The 25586-nt window shown below is 42.6% G+C and overlaps 1 protein-coding gene across 1 annotated transcript in view; it reads right to left on the bottom strand.

Annotated features, from left to right (window-relative positions):
* The window catches only part of KIF5C (kinesin family member 5C), a 143273-nt gene that overhangs the window by 53061 nt on the left and 64626 nt on the right, over positions 1–25586 (bottom strand). Inside the window, exons 8-11 of the mRNA XM_081052323.1 lie at positions 22133–22257; positions 18871–18975; positions 18345–18493; positions 6459–6607 (exon numbers count right to left, since the gene is read on the bottom strand). Coding sequence (XP_080908449.1) covers positions 6459–6607; positions 18345–18493; positions 18871–18975; positions 22133–22257 — 528 coding nt within the window. The remainder of the gene's footprint in view (positions 1–6458; positions 6608–18344; positions 18494–18870; positions 18976–22132; positions 22258–25586) is intronic.

Genomic DNA, 25586 nt, shown 5'->3' with positions numbered 1-25586 from the left:
AGCAACTTTCTCTTACTTTGTCCCCTGAGGCTTTCATACCTGCTGTCTATAGGAAAAGAGCTTATAATATTGTAAAGCACCTGATTTTTCTAGAATGAAAACACCCTTCCTCCTAACTAGAAACCTTTCCCTTTTTTAAACAGGCTTTCTGGCATTTCCTATTGTCAGATGTAATTACCTTTAAGGACTAAAACGATTTGTGTGTACACAGGATCATTCACTTGGAACATACCTATAAGGTTTGCAGAGCATTTTAATTATAAAATGAAAACCCCCAGAGGGCATAAATAACATTTCTACGAAAAGTAGAAATCCATCAATTGCAATAAACAAGAATGGCAGCCTAATCAAAAATTCTCGTTAGGGCTATTAGTTAAAAACTCTAAAAACAGGCTTTTTGGGTTTGTTGTTTATTCCAAAAGAAAAAATAAAACCATTAGACTGCCAGTAATTCATTAAAATTTCACACATGAAATAGCAACGAGCTAGTTATCCTTTTCATGAGTTGAGTCCCTACAGCCTCTCGAGGACACAGAAAGGTAATTGCATTCCCCCTGCAACTCCAGGTCAGAGATTTGCTGGTCACTCACAGCTTCCGCCAGAAACCACAGCAGAGCTGGCAAAGGAGGTGCTTTCTTTTAATACCAATTAAACAGGCCCAGTGGCAGACTAATGGTAGGTAATTTCTATATCAAAGAAACTGAAAGGAAATTTTTAAGTTGCCAGATGGATAAGAGCAGCTGGCTACAAGATGTCCTTATATAAATGTGAGGTTAAAAAAAAACAACAATTCCTTTATGGGATTATTTTGCACGCAAATAGCATCTTTCACCCTAGTTCCTAAAAATATTATAAGCAGCTGAAGACATTCTCTAATGCCTCCTAGAGTAATTTTTTAATCAACTGGGCACAGCGCTGCACCCTCTACATTCCTGATCTCTTAAATAGGACACACCACTCTCCTAGCAGTCAGGATTTCTATTAGTGTTCAGCTGTGTTCGCAAAAGAAGGAAGAAGGAAGAAGGCCGCACAAATAAGATGGCTCAGATGAAATGCTAATTCTTGAGCTTCCACTGTCGTAATCATGGCTCTGAGAGGGGGACCAGTATCTTCTACATATTTAATGCTTTTTAAAAAGAGCAAATTGTGTTCCAACCACAGAGGCCGAGCAGTTTCACAAAGCTCCAATCAGACTCGAGGTTACAGATTTAACTAGTTGGGGAACCACGCCTGCTGGCCTGGCGGGTTTTAAATCTGGAGAACAAATCTGCTGTACACATTGCCGAGTTTTCCATGCCTCCTCAGCTGTCATGAAATACTTTTTTTGCATGACTTCAGTAGATGAAGTAAATCTCTGTCCACTGTTACTTAGTATCCCATTCAATCATTCAAGAGATGCTGTGGATAATGCCATATTGTTGGGTCATTACCCTAGGCTCCTGACACCTGGATTTTCAGGGCCTCTTTTTCTGACTTAAACCCCTAAGTTATCATTTTTCAGAGAGCAAAATTCAAAGATGTGTCAGAGAAGAGGGCCTGTGTAAAGCCTGACCTAGCAGCGACAGGGAACTATGGACCCACCCCCACCCTGCTCAGCGTCATACAGTGGTCCTTCAACCTCCCCCCCACCCGTCCCTGCCACTAACCTCAAGAGTCTTCTTGATGGATTGGGGGGAATGGGGCGGCGGTGAACTGGGCGCTGTACTATTCACTTTAAATCGAACTACCTAAATCTATCCCCATCTATAGGATTGTTCAAGTCCTTTCAATACATACGATCAAGAAGCAACGGAGCCAGAAAAAAATCTTATTTCTGACAATTGCCCACTCCATCTATCTGTCCTTAAGCCAGGAAGCTAAACAAATTTCCACTAGGCTAAAGTTGCCTACAGAGCCTCCAGATTCGAGGAAAGACTGTCACGCGACTGCAGCCCACAAGATGTCACTAGCAGATTGCAGTGGACATGGGTTGTTTTTTTCAGCCACTTAACACCCATTCTTCTAATAGCACCAGGCAGTCTTGGTCCGATGACACAACAGTGTCCTGTCCATCCCTGGCTGAGCACAGCACCAAGCGCAGTATCTCCCCTCTCTCCTGGGCCTCTCAGTCCCAAACATAAAATGCAAGCACAGGAGGAACATTCAGAGGGGGACGCCCTCCGGCTGTGGCCCCTGAGGAGCCCTGTCGATTTGCTCCTGCTGCTGGTGTCTCAGGAGCTGCCCCAGCACTGCTGGCTGGGACAAGGGTCTCAGCTGTTCTCTGGTTCTGTGAGCTACTCGTAGCTTTCGAATGCTTTCTCTTTCTGTTTAAGCCGGGCGGGGTCAATTCCTGTCACTGGTCACCTAAGGACCCAGTGGGGAATAAGACCGGGAGAGTGGGGGCTCTCCTCAGTCCTTCTTTATCAAAACAAGCTGTGGGCTCGCCTTCAGTCACCATGCACACGCCCTGAGCTGGCCCGCTTGCTTAAGGGCAATGGCAGAAATCACTTAAGGCTTGGTGTAACATATATACAATGAGTCCCGGGCCATATTCTGAGAATGAATGTTCTACTCTGCCCGGAGGAGAAAACTGTCAGGCTTAGATGCTGAAGTCGCCCATTACGCCAGAAGAGGCTGAAGCCTGGAATAGGTGTGGGCAGCAGCCTATACACATGGCCCGGGACAGTGCTGCACAGCTTTTAAAGGACGTTGGGAGGGAATGCTCTCTCCATCACTGTTAAAGTATCAGACATGCATCCTTCCCTTATTTTCATCATCCGCCTGGACACGATTTGCCACTGAGACATCGTATTATTTTACCTTCCCAACTCCTTTATATTCCTACCTCATTCTATAAAACCAGCAAATAGGAAAAAGCACAAGCATGCACACCCACGCACACTTTTCCTCTGCTACACTCCTTTCCTTCTCACTTTCCTACAGCTGGAGTAGAGCACGGCAGCCAGACTTCTAAATTATATGTACACCGTGCAAGGGAAGAACTCTCTTCCCCGGGGGAGAGTGTGTACTATTGACTGTGCTCCTTACACTTGTTCAGGCTGCAGTGTGGAAAGAGCAAACCCGAGGGATCACTGAGGTGAAGTAAGTGCCTTCCTCCTACAAGTAGAGAACCAGTGTGTGTGTCAAATTTCAAAGGAAACTTGGAAATATCCTGCCACTTGGATTTTAGTGGAGAGCACTTGACCTTTCCAAATCCCAGCTCTCTAGCTGACACAAACCAGCCATGCCTTCACGACCACAAGGAATTATGGGGATACCACTGAAGGGCTTTCAGCCCCTTCTTTTCTGGTGTGGTACTTCTCACACTCAGGTAACTGACCTAAACACAGACCTCCAGGGCTCTGTGTGCGCTGCACAGACAACCGAAAGAGAATAAACTTAGGAGTGAAGCCCCCGAGGTTCAGACACCAGCTCTACCAGAAACTAAGTCACGTTGGGCGAGACTTCTACCCTTTCAAAGCCACAAGGGCTGGGAGGATTAAACACTCGGCCTAGGAGCATAACAAAAAGCCTGGAATTTTTGTTGCATGTGTGATGTGCAGTTAATTCCTGAGATAGACCTTCACTCATAGCTCGTCAAGGGAATACTCCTCCATGTCTCTATCTGTCTGAAATGTATGTTACTAGAGTCGGTTCTCTATATGGAAGAACTTCTGCTTCCAGAAAATTCACCTTTAAAATGCAAATGTTAACTTGGGAGGAAAGGAGAGCTCTGCAACCTCCCTTCTGCCATCACAGTCACTTGGCAATTACATGGTAACAGGCGGCGGGTGGGTATCTCTCAAGACTGTCTCTCTCTTCTCCCTTAGTCTCTCCTAATAGTTCGTAGGGGAGCACACCCCCACCTGTGTCTTCAATTACTTCCTCAAGATGGACAACACTCAAAGTTCTCCTCATTCAGGTAGCTCTTCCCAGCTCCAGACCCTCAGACCTAACTTCTCATCTGACACTTTCACCTGGATGTTCCCTGGGCACCTCACACTCCCCTCCTCACCTCCCTAGTCTGGGCCTTCTAAGGGGCTTCCTGTCTGTGCACAGTTCTGCCCGCTCCCCACTCAACAAGCCTGAGACTTGACACTCTCCCCCCCACAGCCAGCTCCTCACCAAGCCGTGCTGACTTCACCCCTGCATATCTCTCCGGTGCACCCATCTCTCTCTTTCCAATGTCTTATCCCTAGATGACCACCCTCCTCTCTGGCCCTCCTCCCACCCTCTCCTGTCCATTCTCCAACACAACTGACGGATCTTCAAAAGTGCAAATCTTATCATAGGGTCTGCAGCTTAATATCCCTGAGTGGCTTTTCATTGTTTCCATATAATGACAAAAACCCTAAACAAGGACTGCGCAGCCCTGCCTGGGTTAGGCCTGCCTGCCCCACCTACCCATCTCAGGCCAGGGGTCCCCCTGCCCAGCTCTCCACACTGGCCTTCTTACCCGAGCTCAGAGACACTGTAAATGTGGCTGCCTCCACCTGCACTCTGACCTCCACCTTGTACCTATTTCACCTGCTTACTCCTGTTTCTCTCAGATCTTATTCCCTGTGTTGCTCATTGAGGGAAATCTTCAGACTTGTTGGTCAAGGTCAGGGTCCCCTGTTGTAATAACTTATGTGTTTCCTTTTTGGTATGCGGCATAGACTACCATCACACGTTTATTCTGGCTGGAGTCTACCTCCCCCATCAGGCAATAAGCCACCTGAGGACAGAGACCATGTCTGACTTATCACCCTTTAATCTCCAGCACTATATTAAAACACGTTAGCATACATTTTTGAAAGTCCATCATGTGCCAGAACTCCTAGTAGTTTCCCCAAATTATGGAACTTAAGGGTTTATGTAGGATCTCACTCTTTAGGGCCAGGAAAACAGTACATTTCTGAGTAGATGTACAAGGTGGATGAAGTGGGACAAAAAGTTGAAATGATGCCAAGTGCGAAGTCCAAAAGCAGGGAGAGAGCGCCCATAAGAGATGTGTGGCATGAGGTGAGTTAGGTAAACAGGGCAGTGGGCAGACGCAGAGGACAGACCCGACTGAGGGATGGAGAGTTGGAGGGTCAGAGCTTGGTAAGGACAGGAAAGAATAGGAAAAAATAAGGCTGGTTGCCCACTCCACAGTGTTTCTAAGGCCAGACCCCCTCCCTTTACCAAAAGACTTTACCGAATGTTCCAGTCGCCCAACAGAGAACTGACCCAAGAGGATCCCAGAAATAGAACACAATTTCATACAGCCGCTCCTTGCCTTGCCAAGCACACCCCCCCACCCGGCACTCTCCTACTCCTGCCAAATGGTGAGGAATCATCTACCAGCCCCAGGTGCTGAATTATTCAATTATTCTAGCAGCTTTCAAAACACATATGCAGCTAGAAAATCTCCCAAAAAGAAAAGAATCATCCTATTTAGGCTACTAGGTCATTTCTTGAACCTCTCTTGAATCCTGGTTTGCCACGTAATTGCTTTTCAATTGAACAGTAGCTCAGTGACACCCCACCCTTACTAGCACAACACAGTGACAAACATATAATCACGAGACGATCTGCTGCTAACTCTGCCGTTACAAACGGGCGGGTTACCTCCCAATCCTGCATAGTAGCCCCAGGCTCCCACACTCACCCAAGACTGAGGTCTGCTGCAGCACCTTTTATAAATACCGAACGTAAGAGCAAAGGATACGAAGAACAACCTCCAAGTATCCACGATCCCCCTGCACACAAACCAACCTGCCTTATTTCAGTCAAAAAAAGACTTCTAACTTCCATCACAATGCTAAAACCACTGAAATAATCTGTCTGCACTTTGAGCTGGAAATCCCCCTTCAACGCCTCACCCACGACCCACCCACCCACTGCATGTCAGCTCTCTGAGATATTTTCTTTGAGTAGAACAAACCAAAGAGAATGTTTTAGGGGAAATGAAAAGCGAGTCACGAAACAAGCCTTTAGGACTGCATTTTAGTACAGAGCTTCTTCAGGAGCTCCCTATTTCTGGCTCTGAAGAAGCAGAGCATGGAGATGCGCTGACCCCCCCCAAAAAAAAAAAGCAAATATGTTCCAGAGGTGATTTTTTAACCCCAAATCAATTACAAAACTCACCTAGGAGAGAATGACATGTTTCATTAAATCAAAGAAATCGGAACGACACAGTCTCAAGCACTGTCCTCTAAACCCCGAATGTGGTTTCAGAGAGCGAATTACAGTACCAGATAGAGAAGCATCTTACTGGAAACAGATTAAGGCAACCTTGCAAACAGTCACTTGCCCACACTAAGAATGTATGTCAGCCAAGGGATGGGGTGAGGTGGGGAGCAATGCTAGGGAATGAGAAAAACTTATCTGCTTATTCACATAGGTTGTTGCCATGCAGGACCAAGCTCTGCCATCATCCCTCCTTCCCAGGTGCCCCAGGATGCCAATGGTTCTACGAAAAAGAGGGCACACACGCATGCCCCATTCTTCCTTACCATTTCTCCATCTGTTTAGCTCCACCTCCAGATGCTGGATAACATTCTTCAAAGTCTTGTTTTTCTCTTTCTCTTTTTCATATTTCTTCTTCCATTCTTCTGCTGTTAGCTCCAGGTTCACAGAGACTGTATTCTTGATGGTCTTAGCCCTGGGGTTAAAAACATAAGGGAACGATTGTGAGCATAACGATTAGCATTAGACTAAACCCCTTTCGCGTCAACAGACGGACTGGGGGAGCGGGAAGGACCCTGTGCCTTTACCTACCACCCTGCTAGCGTTCTTTATGGCCCTGCTACCCTAAGGCTCCAAACTCACCTTTTCCTTTTCTCCTTTACCTCCTGCCAGTCTCTAACTCCAACGCGCTTTCATTCCAATAGTCTCTCAGCGTCACCTCTTTATTCCCTACCATCATCTTAGTCTGCGTTCTCAGCCTTGACTTACAGTTTTAGACTTTTTCAAACGTTCAATATTCTTCGTTAAGCATCATCATACTATTGCCAGTTCCTGTTCCTAAGACGAGTTTCCTCTGAATTCAATTAACATTTATGAAACATGGGATATATACCGAGACAAATGAGACAAGGTCTCTGGCCTCTCAGAGCTTGCAGTTTGTCCTACCAATAATATACAGACTGAAATAATACAGTGAATTCTTTCTCTTGCTCACAATTGGTACTCAGAATCTGCCCTGATGTGTGGAACACATGTGTACACGTGCCTGCCAGGCCAGGCGAGTCACTTAACCGAGTCAGGCTGCCAGGGGAAACAGTGGCTCCCTCCTGAGCACATGCCCCATCCCAGCCAATTTTCACTGTGGAAGAATGGAGAGCCACGGTTCTCAGGTCATCCATTTTTTCAAGAAAAGTCAGAAACTGAGATTTTTATTTCTAGCTCCCAGGTGTAAAACACTTTTTCAAAATAAACATGTGGTACAAACAAACATGTCTAAGGGCCACCAATTTGCCATCTCTACTACAGAGACGGCGTGACCTCCTAGGGTGCATGGCCACAGACGGGTGGGGGCTGCTGCCACAATGGATGAATGGACAGTAACGCAAGGGAGACCGGTGAGAGCAAAGGCAGTGCCAGCTCTAGCTGATACTGAAAACAACAAGACAGGACTCACCTAGTTAGGCACAGAAATGAACACGTAAGCAGACTTGTCTAATTAAAAAGTCAATTGACCATGGCAGGATTCCACTTGTTACTTACTTTTTTTAACAAGGTAAGATCTTCATTTAAAAATATGTGATATTCTGCTTTATTTGCTATTGACTTTTTCATGTAGAAGTCCCACCAGTTCTTGTATTGTCGTATTTGTCAGCACTATACAATGCATGATTCAGGTTAATTACTGTTACCATCAAATGACATTTTGGACAGTCTCTAAATCCAATGGATTTCTAGTGCAATTAAAGAAACTCAGCAGTCCTTCCCAGTGTTATCGATGTCATTCTAAAAAATTAATTCCTAAAGCAGACAAATGACCCAACTGTCAAAAGAGGACTTAAACGATTTCAATGTAAGACTCCTCTTAAGAATTAGTATAATTCTCCCTTGTTCACTGCAGCTTGAGGCTGCTGTCCCCAGAAATGCTTCAACTAATTTTTCACAGGGCAGAAATTTTATTACCACTTTCCAGTCCATGCTGGCTTGACACTCTCCCCTCACCGGCTAGCATGCTCAGGCAGTGTCATGGATGTTTCTCAGACACAAACACAAACACTGCAGCATTCGTTACCAACTTAGTCAGGAAGCGAAAACTACCCCATGGCTAAAACTGCCCGTGGGCATTGAAGGGTACACTTTGAGGCTACAGATCTTAATTTTTACATTATGAAGAGTCTCTTGATGACTTCTAATGATACTAGAAAGAGAAAAACACAGTTTCTATGCTGTACTCAGGCAAGTTTGGCCAGACGTACATTTTTGTGAGCAGACCGAGCAACGTTATCACTGGTGAAACTGCTCCTCATTTTCAAAGCTCTTTTAAGCTGTCCAGAGAATTATTTTTCTTCCACTTCTGTAGTAACTAGGGTCCCGGCAGGAAACAGAGAGCCAGCTCAAATTGTATAATTTGGGAAGAGTTTAACAAAGGTATAGGAAGGATATTGGAAATAACAAGAGATAAGGCGTACCCCACATTAGTGATGGGGGAGCCATTACGACCCTTAGCCTGAAGAGGACCCAGAGGGAGGGAGCTTAAAAAGGGGAGTGCTAACAGCCTTTAGTCCAGGAACCCAGCCAACCCAAAGTGACCCTGCGGGGGAAAGCCAAGAAAGTAATACCCTGACCTCACTCTCTTCCCTTCTTTTGATCACCTGCCCATGTTCCACCCCAACTGGTCAAACTTAACTGGAAGCCAGAGGCAAGGGAACCCATTGTAGTTGTCCAAACTGGTCCCTGTCCCACAGACCAGAGCAGAGCAGGGATGGTATAGAAATGATCCAGAAAAACGGGGAGAAAATGCAGTCCAACTCCTATTTGGAACTCAGAACAATGCTGGGAAAGCATATCTCGTGCCATTGCCCTAGATTTCATTCTTACATCTCCAGCAACTAAAGGCAGAATAGGAAGAAATCCCACAACACTGATAGCGACAGACATTAATCCTCCCAAAATTGCTCTATAGATTTCAAATAGCCTCAAATAAAATCCCAGGAGGTTTGCACGTGGGTATGGAAATTGATAAGCTGATTCTAAAATTTATAATAGAAATGGAAAAAAGAAAAAAACCAAGAAGGGCAAAGATACTTTTGAAGAACAAAGTTAGAGAATGGAATAGCAACACTGACTATATAATGATAGTGATTAAAACTGATTCCAGAAGCTTTGGAATACAAACAGAATGGACTATCCAGAAAGACACTCAGTTATATAGTCCACTCCTTTACAACAAAGGAACCCATACCGTGCAGTGGGCAAGGATGGTCGTTTCAATGTATGGTCCCAGGGGCAAGGGGTGATCTTCATCCACTCCCCCAATACCATATACAAACCTTTATTCCAGATGGACCATACACATAAATGTGAAAGGTAAAACAATAAAGCTTCTAGAAGAAACTAGGAGATTATCTTCAAGACTGTGGGGTTAAGGAAAGATTTCTTAAACAGGACATAAAAGAAAAGATAAATTTGATTTCATTAAAATTAAGAAAACCTCTCTTCATTAAAAGTCAACATTTAGAAAGTTAAAATATAAGCCACAAAGTGGGAGAAGATATATACAATATGTGTATCTAACAAAGGATTTACCCAGAATAACCCTTATAAACCAATAAGGAAAAAAAGCAGAGAGCAGTGAAAAAAATGGGCCAAAATTTGAATAGGCACTTCACAAAAGATATAAAAACACTTAAAAAAGCGGGGGCTTGAGTTCATTAGCCATCAGGGAAATGCAAAATAAAATGACACTGAAGTGCCTTTCCACCCCTAATAAAATGGCTAAAACTTTTTAAACTGATAATACCAAGTGTTGGTGAGGATGTGCAGAGAATATAACACTCAACTGTTGGAACGCCAACAAAATGGATTACCTGGAGGGAAGGTACATTATTCCAATCATTTGGAAAAACTTTGGTAGTATCTACTAAAGCTGAATATCTCATATCCTGTGAGGAGCATTTCTACTCCTAGGTATACAACCAGCAGAAATGAGGACATGTGTTCATCAAGCTATAACAACCAACGTCACAGTCACTTCAGTTATAATAGCCCACAAATGAAAACAAATCATATCTCCATCAACAGTAGAATGCATACATACATGCTATATTCATACAACGGAATACTACACAGCTATAAAAAATAAAACTATTACACCTAACAAGATAGTGAATTTCAAAGATACAATGCTGCATAAAAGAAGCTTATTGCATGATTTTATTCAAATAAAGGTCATGTTGAGAGAAGTCAGTATGACACGCTTGAGATTTGGGTATTGACTGAGAGGGTGCAAGAGAGAGGCTTCTAAGATGCTACGTGGTGCTCATGTGTACACGCATTTGTAAAAATTTACTGAGTTGCACTCTTAAGTCTATGCATTTCACTGTATGTATGTTATATTCAAGAAAAACAAGATGTGGAGAGAAATCAAGACGGACACAAGAATTTCTAGACCATGGAATAAATGAGAGTTACTAAGAGAGACTGAATTTCTGAATTTCTGGAGTTATTTTTAAAAAATTAAACAAATATTCTTTTATCTAAGATGTTGAAACAACCTTGTAAAGTGGAATAAGGAGTGTCTCAGTCTCTCATTCCCACAAGAGACCCAGAATAAAAAGATGTTGAACATCTATAATCTCTTTTGCTTTTAACTATGAACTTTAGAAAAATTTACAGACTAAAGGAGCCTAATGATTAAGTTCTATCTAATTTTTACCACTCACAAGTCCCTTTCCTCCTGTGGAAATACTGAGCTCGTTGCCATCAGTGCGGGTTAGGTAGTGATGTTTTTTTTTTGCTTTGTCACTTTAGAGAATATCCAAGAGTCTTCCAGCTTTCACTCTTTGCTCTTTTATTTTGGAATTTCCCACATACTTGCTAGCTGTCATCACACTAAAGAGCCTTATTATCTGGACTCTCTGTTCAAACCCTGCGCATCAGCATGGATCCTGGGCACTCAGGACCGCACATGGACATAATTCAGGGACTTGTGGGCACACAGGCGTACACGCGTGCATTTACTGCTCAGCGTGATTCCAAGAGAACTTCAGGTAGCCTGCAAGGAAACTTACCATTGACAGGACAGCACAAATTAAGAAATGTTCTTAAGGCAGGTTTTATCATTTTGTCCAGCTGAAGCTATATAACAGTAACGATATATAGTTCTGGGACACTCTCTCCTTGATATAGGACAAGCCAATAATCCACAGGAGCCTTACTGCTCACTCATCATCTTTGTGAGTCAAGGGGTCGATCTCACTGTGATAACATTTGATTAACCCAATGTGACCGGATAGAGCACAAAGGAGTACAACAGTACATACCTTAGGTCTTCATTTCCAAAGTCCCTCAGGTTTTTCAACCAGAACCTCCAAGCTCTATACAGAAATGAACGCCTGTTCCACAAGTTAGAACCACAGCAGACCCTGAGCAAAACCCTAACGAAAGGCTTACTTAGGGGAAGAACCTCAAGCAAATCTTAGGTTTATAACCTAACAGCAAGACCCACTTAGCACAAATGAGCCAATTCGGGAGGGTGTAATTATCAGAGTGTCTGTTTTACAGTTTTTCTTTGCTTCAGCTTGCTTCAGAAAGTCAAACACCACTTAAATAATGCAAATCTAGGTTTGCCCCAGATCTATCTCTTCTCCCCGCAGGGAGGGAGCTAGGACCCAGTTTTTAATAGACCTCAAAGCTAATGAATGTTAGTTAACCACCTTTGGAGAAGGCAGAGCAAGCCCAGCCAACAGAGAGCGGAGGTCACAGTACACCTTCCACCTACACCCCCAAACAGAGACAGTGAAGCCAGGAAAGGATCCTACTAGACATATTCACTGAAGAACAGAAGGAGGAAGACATTGCTTCCAGTGCTTGAGCACTGTTACTTCTTCTTGGTCCCTCGGTCACTGGATTTGCAGTGTACAGAAGCTTATGGCCAGGCTTCTACGACTGCTGCTGGCGTCAATTCCACCACCCAGGTTAAGCCCCCGTGTGTGACGTCACCCTAGAAGCATCCTCATAATTTGGCACTTGAATCAAACCCCAGTTAAAGACAGGAAGTTCTTGAACTACTTGGTTCACATCACTCTGCAGCTGATAAATCCCATTTCCACCTATTCTTCCATAATTGCCTATACTCGTACTTTCTGGCCAGTCAGTCCTAAATGATATATACGTTATCACTGGAGTTTCTTCTAATTATCTTGACCTCCCTGGAAGAGCCATGAAGAAGTTCGTTCTTGGTACCTTCCCACCTCTTGGTTTCGGCATTGTCCTTTCCTCTCCAGGTGTTCAGACAGTGCTGGCATTTGAATAAGGAGCTCTAGACAACACACCTTCAATGCCTAGAATGAATCTGCAATGTATGATTCCGCACTGTGAACGGTGTGTGATAGAGAGACTGAGACCCTCCCGCTGTGTGGTGGAAGAAGGGAGTCAAGCATCCATTCTTCTCTATCAGTCAGGATTCTCCAGATAAATAGAACCAATAGGACACCTATAGATAAGTGGAGGATGGATGGATGGATGGATGGATGGATGGATGGATGGATAGGTAGTTGGTAGGTATATAGGTAGATAGATAGATGATAGATAAATGTAAGGTGTATCCTATATATCATAGAATATATGATAATATGATAATAGGATATCTATCTAAGAACTGGCAAGTCGGAACGTCACAGGGCAGGACAGCGCACTGCAAACTCAGGGAGAAATTGATGCTGTAGCCTTCAGGCAGAATTTCTTCTCTGGGAAAACTGTTTCTGCTCATAACGCAGATTAGATGAGGCCTGCCCATATTATGAAGGGTATTGTACTTTTCTTTTAAGGTTGTTTTTTTTAACTGATGAGGTAAGATGGGTTTACAACATGTAAGTTTCAGCTGTGCAACATTACAACTCAACATCTGCATGCACTATACTGCGCTCACCACCAAATGTCTAGTTTCCATCTGTAACCGTACAGCTGACCCGCTCTACCCTTTCTGTCCTCCCTCCACCACCTTCCCCTCTGGTAACCGCTGACCTTTTGTCTGCCTCTGCATTTGTTTTTTGTTTATGTTTTTTTTGTTATTCATTTGGTTTTTTTTTTTTTTTATTTTACTTATGAGTGAAATCGATGTAGGATGTCCCTTAATGAATGTTCATTTTCTTGTAGAGCTGAAGAATGGATACACCGACAAGGGAGAGGCCAAGAGTTGCACAGGAAGACAGTTTATTATAGCAAGCAAAGAGTTACAGCTCCCAAGCGGGAGGGGGTACCCGAAGCTGGGACGCCCACTAGCTAAGGCAAAAGCTTGTGTTTATATACCTTTATTTCTACCTGGGAGGAGGATGTTGGGGTGTGGGTGCCTAAGGATACAATGTTTTTCAGACTCACCCTACTGCTCAGCTTGGGGGAGACCACTGAAACGGCTCAGTTGCCCCAGAGCATGATTGATGATATTGTTGTCCTCGTACATTTGCCCTGGTACAGGTAAGTTCCTTTTTCGTTCTGTTTTTGCTCAGTCTACCAAGGAATTGCTAACTGCCTAATTTCATACTAACTAATCTGCCTCAAAAATCATACAGTATTTGTCTCTGTCCGTCTGACTTATTTCACTTAGCATAATACCCTCAAAGTCCATCCATGTAGTCACAAATGGCAGGATTTCTAATGTGCTTTTACTTAAAGTCAACTGATGGTAGATATTAACCACATCTACAAAATACCTTCATAGCAACACCTAGATTAATGTTCGATTAAATTATTGGGTAATATAGCCTAGCCAAACTGACACATAAAACCACCCTACCTTTTAATCTACTCTGAGTCATAGTTTCAAAAAAAAAACACAACACCTAACCTTCCACAAGGCACCTTTCCATGTCCTAATAAGGCCATGTCCCTGCTCGTGAGTGGGGACTGTAGGAAAGGAGAAATTAAAAGCTTTAAATTTTGTCTTTTGAATAGCTCTAGTCTCCCAAGAAACGTTAAGAAATGACCAATCTGGATGAGAATTTGGCATCTGGTCAAACTTCTGTAATCCATAGTATTTCTCCCTCCAAGAACAAAAATTAACCCTAATGGTGTTTCAGCAACAGGCCTCCCAACAGGGGATGACTTGAGTCTTTCTTCATTATATGCCAAAAGTGTAGCCAAGCGTCTCCACTGGCCAAAGTACTCCCTCTAGCCCTGCAGGGAACTTATTATCATGCTCTGGCGACACGAATTTTGCATGCACACCACTCAGGTCCTCGGCCCTGCCTAATCCAGCTGCCACCAGACTGAACATGCGATTTACAAAATAGTGCACATCAGGAAAAGAAGAAAGAGTATTACTTTCCCTAAATTATCAATTCTCCTTCCACATTCCACATACAAACAAAGCCTTTGAATTATTCATGCTAGATCAATCAAAACTCTTGATGCCAAAGATGTGCTAATTCAGGCCTTCTCTGAACTGATTGGCCTGCCCCCCCTCAGAGCTCCCTTTTTCCTCATTACCACCCCAAATCAAGGTACATTAAATAGGCTTCCAAGATAATTGGGTGATTTGAGCTCACACTTCTGAAACTTATAAATATCCTTTTTGAATAGTGCTATAAAAGTACTTAGTAATTAAAGACTGAAAAATAAAATGCTGGAAGCCAGAAGGAAAAAAGATCAATAAAAGTGCTCTAATTTGAGTCCCCTATCCCTTACAGCAGGAAGCGTTTGGCTTTCCCACTGAGTCCAGCTTTTTGGCTCTCTGCTGCCTGAAAATTCAAGTGTTGCCTCCGTGACTGGGTTAAAAGCACTTTGAAAACACAGAAAATGGCTTCTACTTCTTTACTAGCACAATGCTGGGCATTCAGGAGACTAAAAGGGACAGGCCTGAACAAATAGAAGAGCCAGAATTCATCACTGAAATCAAAACACAGACAGTGAACTTCTTCCTTTAAATTGCAGTACCTAATCTAGAATCTTGAAGAGCGCTGACTTGGTAGGCTGCCCTCAGGCTCTACCATGTTCCTACAGCTTCAAAAGATACGCTATTGTTTTATTCAGAGCATCAATACAGCAATAGCCTAGCAACAAACAGGGATTTCTTCCTGTCCTTTGGAAGAATTGCGTAGGAATAACTGAGGAATCTCATGCTGCCCTAAGGTTTGACCATCCCTGCAACAAGAATATAATGAACACTCATTACACTGAATTTGAGATGTGCCCGGCAGTCTTTTCTGAGTTCAAAGTGGCTATCAGATGCCATGTCTAATCTGATGTTCAACCTCGTGTCTGCTGTGTAATTGGGTTCAATGCGTTTATTTGACAATAAAGCAGGTATTGGCCCCACCGAGAAGTCAGATGTCCTTGAAGAACCTATTAATCAATTCGGAGATAGAGGGAAGGTAACAGAACCTCACACATTTCTAATTATAGGCTGGAAAACAAACTAGACCTAAACCCAACCAAATTTCTGGACATAAGGGTGTCATTGTTCAGCCAATGCCCTAATGTTCTATGGAATCCTACACAATAAGCAGTAGATTCATCTGTTCATTCATTTGATAAGCATTGATTTATTTATTGGCCACTTACTGTGTACTAGTTGTGCTGGGTGCTTGTTGGGACAACTGATGCCAATGATAAACCGAGTCCCTACCCTCAGAGAGCCCAGTATCCAGATGATGCCAATAAAAGACTATACAACAACCTATTTTGTTTGCAAATATAATTGCCATACTTTTCATTTCCTGGAACCCCAAAATATCAGCAGTATTTCTTTAATCATTCATTCCGGAAACTTAATTCTAATTCTACTTCAGTCCATCCTGTTCCTTATATTCCAGTCCTATCCTGTAAGTTACATTGCATTCTGTCCAGTACCATCCATGACTGCGACTCTCCCAAGCTTCAGTACATCAGATAGGTGAAGACTGTTGAAGATGGAGGGAGAGGGGAACTTGTAATCACTGAATGCCTATTATATGCCAGTGTTTGTGCGAAGTAAAAATCCAAGCAACTCATTTAATACTCCCAGCAATTCTCAAAAGTAGGCATTGTTATGTTTCCTCCTCCAGGCAATGAGAATGAGGCTCAGAGAGAAGTAAAGGGGGGGGGGGGGGAGAGAGAGAGAGAGAGAGAATGGGTCATTACAGAGCCTAGCATCAGAACTGCCTGCGTGCAAAGACTGTGCACCAAATAATACCATCTCCATCCTATGACACCCTCCATGTTTAGCCATTTACTGTGTGGTCTCAGGTACAGTACTGACTGGCTTTGAGCCTAAGCCTCAATTTCATCCTCTGTGCAAAGTTGAGAGAATGCCTACCTGATAGAATTCCTATGAGGATTGTGACGTGCCTGGCCCACACGAGGCCCTAAAAACACATGCTAGTGATAATGATGATGGTGACAACTGCCTCGCTAATATCACGAGATAATAATCATCTGGACTTACGCCTAAAACTCTTCCTACAGACAGCTGCAAATGCATACTCACAGCAGCCACCCTGACACAGCCCAGTACCCCAGGATGACTCTGGTTTGCAAAGATTCAGATGATTTTTGCTTTGCAGATGAGGGTTTGTTTTTAAAGAGGTGTTTCTTTTATAAATGCATTTGTTGCTTTGTTTTCTCAAACATGTCATCAGAGGAAACTGTTAAAGCTTAAGTGTAAGAAACCAGGAAGGGCAGCCGGTTGGATCAGCGGTTAGAGCACTGGGCTCCTAATGCCGAGGTCGCCGGTTCGATTCCCACATGGGTCAGTGAGCTGTGCCCTCCACAACTAGACTGAAGACAATGACTTAACATGGAGCCAATGGGTCCCGGAAAAACACAGTTTCCCAATATTCCCAAATTTAAAAAAAAGGAAGAAAGAAAAAGAAAGCAGGGGAACGAGGCAGGCAGGATGATCAGCACCGTCTTCCATGTTTCCCATACGTAGATACTGATTTATAGGTACCCTTGAAAAAGGAGGTGTCATCCCACTGCAATGCGCTGACCTAAGCATTTAGCTAATCGAGAAAGTGATTTGAGAGGAAGTAAAGGACCCAAATCCAGTTTAAAAGATGTATCAGTTCTACAACATTTCAGTGTAATTATTATTTATTTAGACATCCCACAGGTGCCACGACTGCGTAAAATTCTATGTTCTGTTCAGGGCTTAAGAAATGACTGGGGTTTAATGTAGTTTAAACAAGCCACACAATTTCCCATACAGAACGCCCACCCCTATCTGTCCTTTCTCTCGGCATCTTGAATTATTTCTCAGGCATAAGCCCCCAGGAGGAAGACAGGGATCGCTCTGTGCATCCATTTACAAACAAGGCCGCTGAAGCCAACAGGGAACTGGCCACTTGTCCAAAGATCACACAATTGTTCAGAATTGAAGGGAATGAGGGCAGTAGAATCCCCATCTCCCAACCTCAGGTCTGGGCTCATATCGCCCAAATCCAGAACACACAATCACTCCAGGAACCAGCACCTGAGGTAGCCGTGCTGAGAGGGTGGGGCTAAACACCTGAAATGGAGGCACCGAGACTGAAGGAGGGTAGGCCTTGGCCAACAGGGGAGGGGCAGGCAAGAAAGGAGAGCGAGGTCTGAACAAACCCACGCACGAGAATAATGCTGTTTTAGGATTACTAAAGTGCCTGCTGCCCACCTAGTAACACTTTTCAGACATCTAGGAAACCTCCTTGGGACATTTTTGAAGGTGAGAAGATGGCTGCCATCTTTTCTTCAACATACATTCCGTACCTCCTACCCCCAGGGTTAGTATGAGGATTCCTTTCCTCCATTTTAATATTTATGTAACGACTCTACTTTCATCTTAGTTTCTGGCTGTTCTATCAGCACCTTTGCAATGGATCCCAAATATTGGCGTTCAAGGTAGTTACCAGTTCTGAGTTGTATACACTTGAAATCCTGTGAACATGAGTCAGACTTATAATAATTCCATGAGGAACAAAAGTAACATTCCACTGAATTATCAACAATCACATCTATAGTAAGTTTGAATGATTTTTTTTTTTTAACATCATACCATTGACTGGCATATGCCTGCTCATTATTTTAAAACACGATTTTTCCTTTGGCCTCCATAAATGATGCCTCAAGTTTACAGATCACCTGTTAGATGCAATTTAGTGTCAGGCTGCTTGCCCCCTCACTCTTATTCCTCTCTGACACTAGCTCCTCGCCACTGACTCCTAACACCTAAGCTCAGGGCACGGGGAAGGAGAGACCATACCCACCTTTGTCCAAACATCAGTGTTGACTTAGTCTCAGCTTCATTGAAGACAGAGGGAGAACAGCAAATGACAATGGTTGTTCTACAGTTCCCACCCAAAGAGTCCTGAAGAATCCGAGTCATCTTGCTGTCCCGGTATGGCACGTGTGTTTTCTATTTAGGAAAAGAAAAAGTATTGGTTGCTACAGCCCATTCAAAAGAAAAAACACAGAGGCAAGCAAGTTAGTGATGGGGACACTGGGCTGAGAAACACGTGTAAAACAAGAATTTGTTGCCTGGTCTTTGGATCTTGCCAACGTTTAGAATGCCCATTCTGGGATCCCGGTCACAGGAAAGTAGCATCACCATTCACACATTTTAATGGACTAGAACTCCCAGCAAGCAGGGTGTCCACAGCCAGGATTCCCTCTGTCCCATTCCAAACAAAAACAAGCCAATCTCTGGGGTGTGTGGCAAAGAGAGCACACACAGACCCCAAAAAAGGCAACTTCTTATAATATCACTTAATAGATGGGGACAGGATCACTTACTGTCCCTTCTGCCAGGGCAGAGATCACATTTCCAAGAGCAGACAAAGACTTATTGATATTTTTAGCTTCGTCGAGAACAGCTCCCTCGGCACCAGTTTTGCTGACCTACGAGAGAGAAGAGAAAGCAGTGAGCTGCACAGGACAGCAGAAGCACAGAGCAGAAAACTCCAATTCACAGGAGCGCAAGAGTGCAGGGGGTGGGGGGATGTGAATCCTCCTGGAATGCAAAGGAAAAGAAAAGTAAGTAAGAATCACATTGATAAAACCCTCCCTCATGCCTGAGGCTGGGAATTTGTTCTCTCTTGTCATTTTCCTCTCAATTGGGTTTTAGGGGAATGGCTGAAATGCCTCAAGTGGCAAAGTTGCAGATGCTTCCCCGGGGGACATACATCCAGGAAAAGCAGGCTTTAAAAGGCTGAGGCCGGGACACTGAACCACAGTCTCCACTAGGGAGGGAACCCAAGGGGAAGCTTGGAGAGAAAACGCTGTCCTGGCCACAGTGAGTAGACATATCAAGAAAGGGTCAACTATGAGCTCCAACTTCAAGAAAAGGACAAGAGGGGGTGGGGTGGTCATCTAGACTCTGCTCCTTCCCCACTTACCCATAGCAAGTAAAAAAGGAACAACTATCCAAAAGGAAAAATACTTTTGGGGGATCATTAGCACCTAACTTTAATTAAAATTAATAGTTTAGATGAAGAATTAGAAGTGTTTAAAAATCAACTTCTTAAAAAAATCACATTAACATAAAGGTAATAAAACAGAAGGGCAGAAGTCCAAACGAGGTGCAACTTGGATGAAATATACTGTGTTCGGGGCGTATAACATATACTTAGGGCACCCAAGGTCAGGAAGAGGAAACAAGCAAAGAGGACAAACCCCCAGGTAGCATTTCTTCTGGATTCCAAACTCTCCAATGGCCTCAAAAATATTTACCATTTTCGAAACATTCAACCAAAGCTCTTTATAAAAATGGCTCCTGTGTCTTCGACATTTTTAGAGTAGACATGGAAAGTCAAGAAAATGTATACTATTACATCGTGAAATTTATTTTTTTCCTCTGCAGCCAGAGGGAGCACGCACAGTTCCTTCTCTGCTGTGTTATTACTGGTAATTTCATATGTACAATACTTGCTGTAGGGAGAGAGCAATTTACAGACGCTAGAAAAAAGGGGAACTCAACATGATTCATAGCTCTGCTGACTGGACAAACGACACCGAGTGAGCAGCTGCTCTCTAAAGAAAGGTGAGAAAATCATTTTAAACTGCACAAAGAAGGGTTTAATTATGTATAAAGGAGAAACTCCTAACAATAAAGATGAATGCATGTCCAGGAGAAGGGTTTTTTCAAATAGGATAGGCTCTCATCTCTCCGGGAATTGTGTGTGTGGGTACCTCTGCTTATAGATAAGAGAAATAATACAGCTGATGGGCCACAGACAACAACAGTCTGTTCCCATGATGTTGTTTATGTTGCTTTCATATTTGCATGTCTTAACTCCATGAAATATGCAAGACAGGTACAATCACCTCCCTTTTACAAACAAGGAAAATTTAAGCTCCAGAGATGTCAAATTGCCAGCCCTAGGGAAGAACACCACTTAGGGAAGCCGGGGACTAAAGCCCAGAGTTCTGGATCTCTAGATACCCTGGTTCGTTATATGGAAACATCTAAGGCAAAGGAAAACAGATACCATGTTTCCCCGAAAATAAGACCTAGCTGGACAATCAGCTCTAATGCATCTTTTGGAGCAAAAATTACATTTTATATTATATTATACTTGGTCTTATAGTAAAATTAAGACCAGGTATTACATTACATTACATTATCTGGTCTTATAGTAAAATAAGACCCGGTCGTATACTAATTTTTGCTCCAAAAGACGCATTAGAGCTGATTGTCCTGCTAGGTCTTATTTTCGGGGGAAACAGTATGAGCAAAAGAGGCAATGCCTCATAAATGTCCTAAGTAAGAACCACCAACACCACAGGGGACTGACCTCCACTCTGAAGTCCCAGCATTTTTCAACTGCATTTGGGTCCTAAATGCTCATCCCTGTGCTCTAAAGGGAAAGAGGGCACACTTGTGAAGAACGAAGGCTTCTTGTCCAGACCCATACAGCTGGTGTGGCAGCAAAGTGAAACCTAGTTGCCCATGATTAGCCTGGAACGGAGCAATGCCGCTCCGTAATCCCATTCTGGTGAGTATCTGTTTAAGTCAAGTTACAAGCCCATACCAGTAAATGTTTAGATTCTCAACCAAGAACACCCAGATGATTTTCTGCTCACGGCTTTACAAATGCGTGCAGGAGAACACTCCGAGTCGCCATTCCCTACAAGGATGTTGGTGGCCACAACCTGGCTTCCGTCAACTCAGTAGTGGGGTACAGTTAAGCAGGAATCAATTACACAGTTCGCGAGACTGGCCTAGCTCCAGAGCCAGTTGTGATGGGGACAATCAACCGATGTCAGTGATGACAGGGGCCACGTGCTATTGTGCACATGGACCAGCTCTGTGATGTCGCCAAGTGGGGCAGGCCCCTAAGCCAGACTGTGGCAGCAGGAGCCTCTAGTGGTACCCCGAAAGTGAGGCTGGAGGGGGCAGGTGGGAGGTCCTGGGAGGCCCGTCTGGTCTGGAGTATGGCCTAAGCCAGTGCCTGGCAGAGCACGGCACAGGATACAGGCCTAACGAGAGCCCTGACAAAATCAGAGAAGGAATGGGGCTTGTGGCCAGAACACTGATTACAGGCCACATAGTCTGAAGGAAGTGAGGCTGCCCGTGTGAGACACCGTCTCCATGCCCACTGCAGAGAGAAGCGGGGAACGCGAGCCGGCCCCAGGTTACAGGCCTTCTATCAGCAAACATACCTGCAGAGGCAGGACTGCCACATTCCCAGCCTATTTGAGTCAGGAATAAGAGAGGGATCTTTCCTTTTCTCAAAGTGCAGGCCCCTCGGCATTTGCAAAGCTGCCTTTGCCAGGCTAAGTTCACACCAACACTCGCCTAATGTCATAATCAGAGCCTATTAGCCATAAAGCAGAGCTGGCATTCAAAGCACCTCCCATGACATGAATAGGGAATGTCAGGACCAAAAAGAGAGAGCAGAGAGACAAAGGTTAAATTTAATAACATCTTGGCGCAACATCGGAAACTTTAAAAGCTCTTTAAAACCAGGAAATAGAAAGGCATAAAAATTATACCATTGCACAGTAAAGCAAATAACGGGAAAATTATAGGTAATACAAATAAAGAACCAATTACCTTTTCACTCCCAGCCAAATCAACTAGATAAAGCTTCCCACTGAGTTTTTTTTCAGTCTCTACATTCTCTTGTTTAATATTAATCAAGAAGATACTGTGACTTCTAGAGCTGTGTTCATTCATGTCTGAAAAGGAAAATAGTTTACTGCTCTACAAAGAACACATAAATTTTGATAGCAAGCCTCTCATCAAAAAAAAAAAAAAAATCATGCCTCATAGCTCCATTTTTAAAAGGAAGTCCAGCCAGTTTTTAAAATTATCTGCGGCCACCACTTCTTCTTTAAAAAACAATGCTCGTTCTAGAAATGAAAGATTTAAGTGGCAAAGGAATTAATCTAAAATCTTAGTCAGTGTTGCAGATAGATTGTCTAGCTCTGCCTGAAGCCCCAGCCTCCAACATCCTCCACCCACTTGATCTCCTCCACCTCTCCCCTGCCTCACTCAGACCCTCAGCCTTTACCATCATGATTAGTACCTGACGAATTCCATCGTCTTCTGTGTGTAAGGCTTACCTTATCAGTAATATCATAAAGTTTCTTAAGAACACTTTCTTAGTATCATAATACTTTCTTAAGTATTATGGATTAAGGAATACACTTCTTCTATAATCCATGCTAGGCATATAGAAGGTCTCAAAGATTAAACATGCTCCATTAGGACTGAATACTGGAAATAAAAATCTTTTGGCACCCCGGTCTTTCTTCACCAGGCAAGCAGAGACCCCAGTGACTGTCTTATTCAATCCCTACTAGCAATCATTTCTTAAAAGCGTTTTACAAGATTATGTGGAAGAAACCCTAAAGAGTCCACAAAAACGATGGTAAACTAAGAAACAAATTCAGCACAGTTGCAGGACACAAAAGCAACATATAAAAATAAATTGCACTTCTATTTATTAACAATGAACAATCCAAAAAAGGAAATTAAGAAAACAATTACTTTTAAAATAGCAACAAAACGATAAGGTACTTAGGAATGAACTTAACCAAGGAAACAAAAGACTTATACACTGAAAACTACAAACTGTTGCTTAAAAAAATAAGACACAAATAAATGATAAGACATTGCAATTTCATGGATTGGAAGATTTCAATATTGTTAAAATGCCAGTACTACCAAAAGTGATCTACATCCAGTTCAGTGTAATCTTTATCAAAATCTCAGTGACACTTTTCGCAGAAATAGAAAAGTCCATCCTAAAATCCATATGAAATCTCAAGGGACCACAAATCAATCAATCTTGAAAAAGAACAAATTTGGAGGTCTCACACTTACTGCTTTCAAAACTTACTACATTGTATATATACTCTTATGTACCCCATCTTCTTTATCCATTCATCTATCGGTGGCCACATAGGTTGCATCTATGTGTTGGCTATTATAAATAATGCTGCAATGAACAGAAGGGCGCATATCTCTTTTCTAACTAGTGTTTTCATTTTCTTTTGATAAACACCCAGAAGTGGAATTGCTGGGCTGTATAGTATATCCATTTTTAGTGTTTTGAGGAATCTCCATACTGTTTTCCATGGGGGCTGCACCAGTCCGAAATCCCACCAACAGTGCACAAGGGTTCCCTTTTCTCCACATCCTCGCCAACACATGTTGTTCGTTGACTTTTTGATAATAGCCTTTCTAACTGTTGTGAAGTGGTATCTCACTGCGGTTTCAATTTACATTTTCCTGGTGATTAGTGATGTTAAGCATCTTTTCATGTCTATTGGCCATCTGTATGTCTTCTTTGGAGAAATGTCTTTTCATGTCCTCTGCCCATTTTTTCAATTGGATTATTTATTTTTTGTTATTGAGTTGTACGAATTTCTTACATACACATTTTGGATATCAATCCCTTATCACATATATCATTCGTAAATATACTTGTATTCTTCCATTCAGTGAGTTGCCTTTTTGTTTTATTGAAGATATGATACACACACACACACACACACTCACACACACGCACACTCACACACACACACAGGAATGTTATGCAGCAATAATGAATGAAATCTTGCCATTTGCTACAACATGGATGGGTCTAGAGGGTATTATGCTAAGTGAAATGACTCAGGTATAGAAAAACAAATACTGTATGGTTTCACTTATATGTGGAATCTGAAAACAAAACAAAAACAGACTCATAGAAATAGAGACCATAGGGATGGTTACCAGACGCTTGGGGGAATGGGTGCAAAGGGGAAAGGGGATATAATCAATAATATTGTGAGATGTTTGCATAGTGACAGATGATTACTAGAATTAGTGGGGCAACCACATTATAAGGTATAAAATAGTCCATATTGTACTATAGTACAATAGTCCAATAGTACTATATTGTACACCTGAAACTAACATAACCAATATAAGACTGCATACCAACCATACTTAGATACCTAAATAAAATTTTAAAACTTACTGCAAAGTTACAGTAATCAAAACAGTGTGGTATTGGTATAAAGGCAGACATATAGACCAACTGAACAGAATAGAGAGACCACAAATAAACCTTCACGTAATACAGTCAAAAAATTTTCAAGAAGAGTGTCAAGACCATTCAATGGGTAAAGGACAGTCTCTTCACCAAATAGTGTTGAGAAAACTGGATATCCACATGCAAAAGAAAAAAAAAGGCTGGACTCTTACCTTAGGCCATATATAAAAATTACCTCAAAAAGGATCAAAGACCTAAATGTAAGAGCTAAAGCTATAAAACCTTAGAAGAAAACACAGGCAAAAAGTTTCATGACACTGGATTTGGCAACACAAGCAAAGAAAAAAGTAGATAAATTAGACCTCATCAAAATTAAAAACTTTTGTGTATCAAAGGACACTATCTACAAAGTAAAAAGGCAACTAACAGAATGAGAGAAAATATTTGCAAATCCTATATCTGATATGGGATTGATATCCATAATATATAAAACAAACTCCTACAAATCAACAACAAAACAAACAACCCAATTAAAAAACGCACAAAGAACTTAGATATTTCTCCAAAAATGTAGAAACAGCCAATTACCACATGAAAAGATGCTCAACATCGCTAATCGTTAGGGACATGCAAATCAAAACCACACCAAGATATCACTTCATATGAACTCACTCTCATTTCTCTATCTCCCTCTGAATAGAACAGACAGCACCTCCAACCCTTGCTTTTCATGGAACCTTTGCCATTTGACCTGCTTCCTGGGATGTGTACTTATGCCAAAGAAGGAACCACAGGGTAAACAAGCTGACCTGAATGTGTTTATTACTAACTCAACATCGGAAAGTTTTCAATAAAGCTCCACTCTGTTGTCTGAGTTCCTCCTTGCTTTTCTTTTCCTTGTATACAGGAAGCAGAAATCTAATATGGTTTATTTCCATGTGTATGACTGACATGTAGAAGTTGTTGGTTTGGATTAAAAAAAAAAAAAACCTCACTATTAACATGGTTCAAATAAACATAGAA

This window comes from Rhinolophus hipposideros (assembly GCF_964194185.1).
Source record: "Rhinolophus hipposideros genome assembly, chromosome: 6".
NCBI lineage: Eukaryota > Metazoa > Chordata > Mammalia > Chiroptera > Rhinolophidae > Rhinolophus > Rhinolophus hipposideros.
The sequence above is the reverse complement of the archived record's forward strand: the minus strand, read 5'-3'. Positions and strand labels throughout refer to the sequence as shown.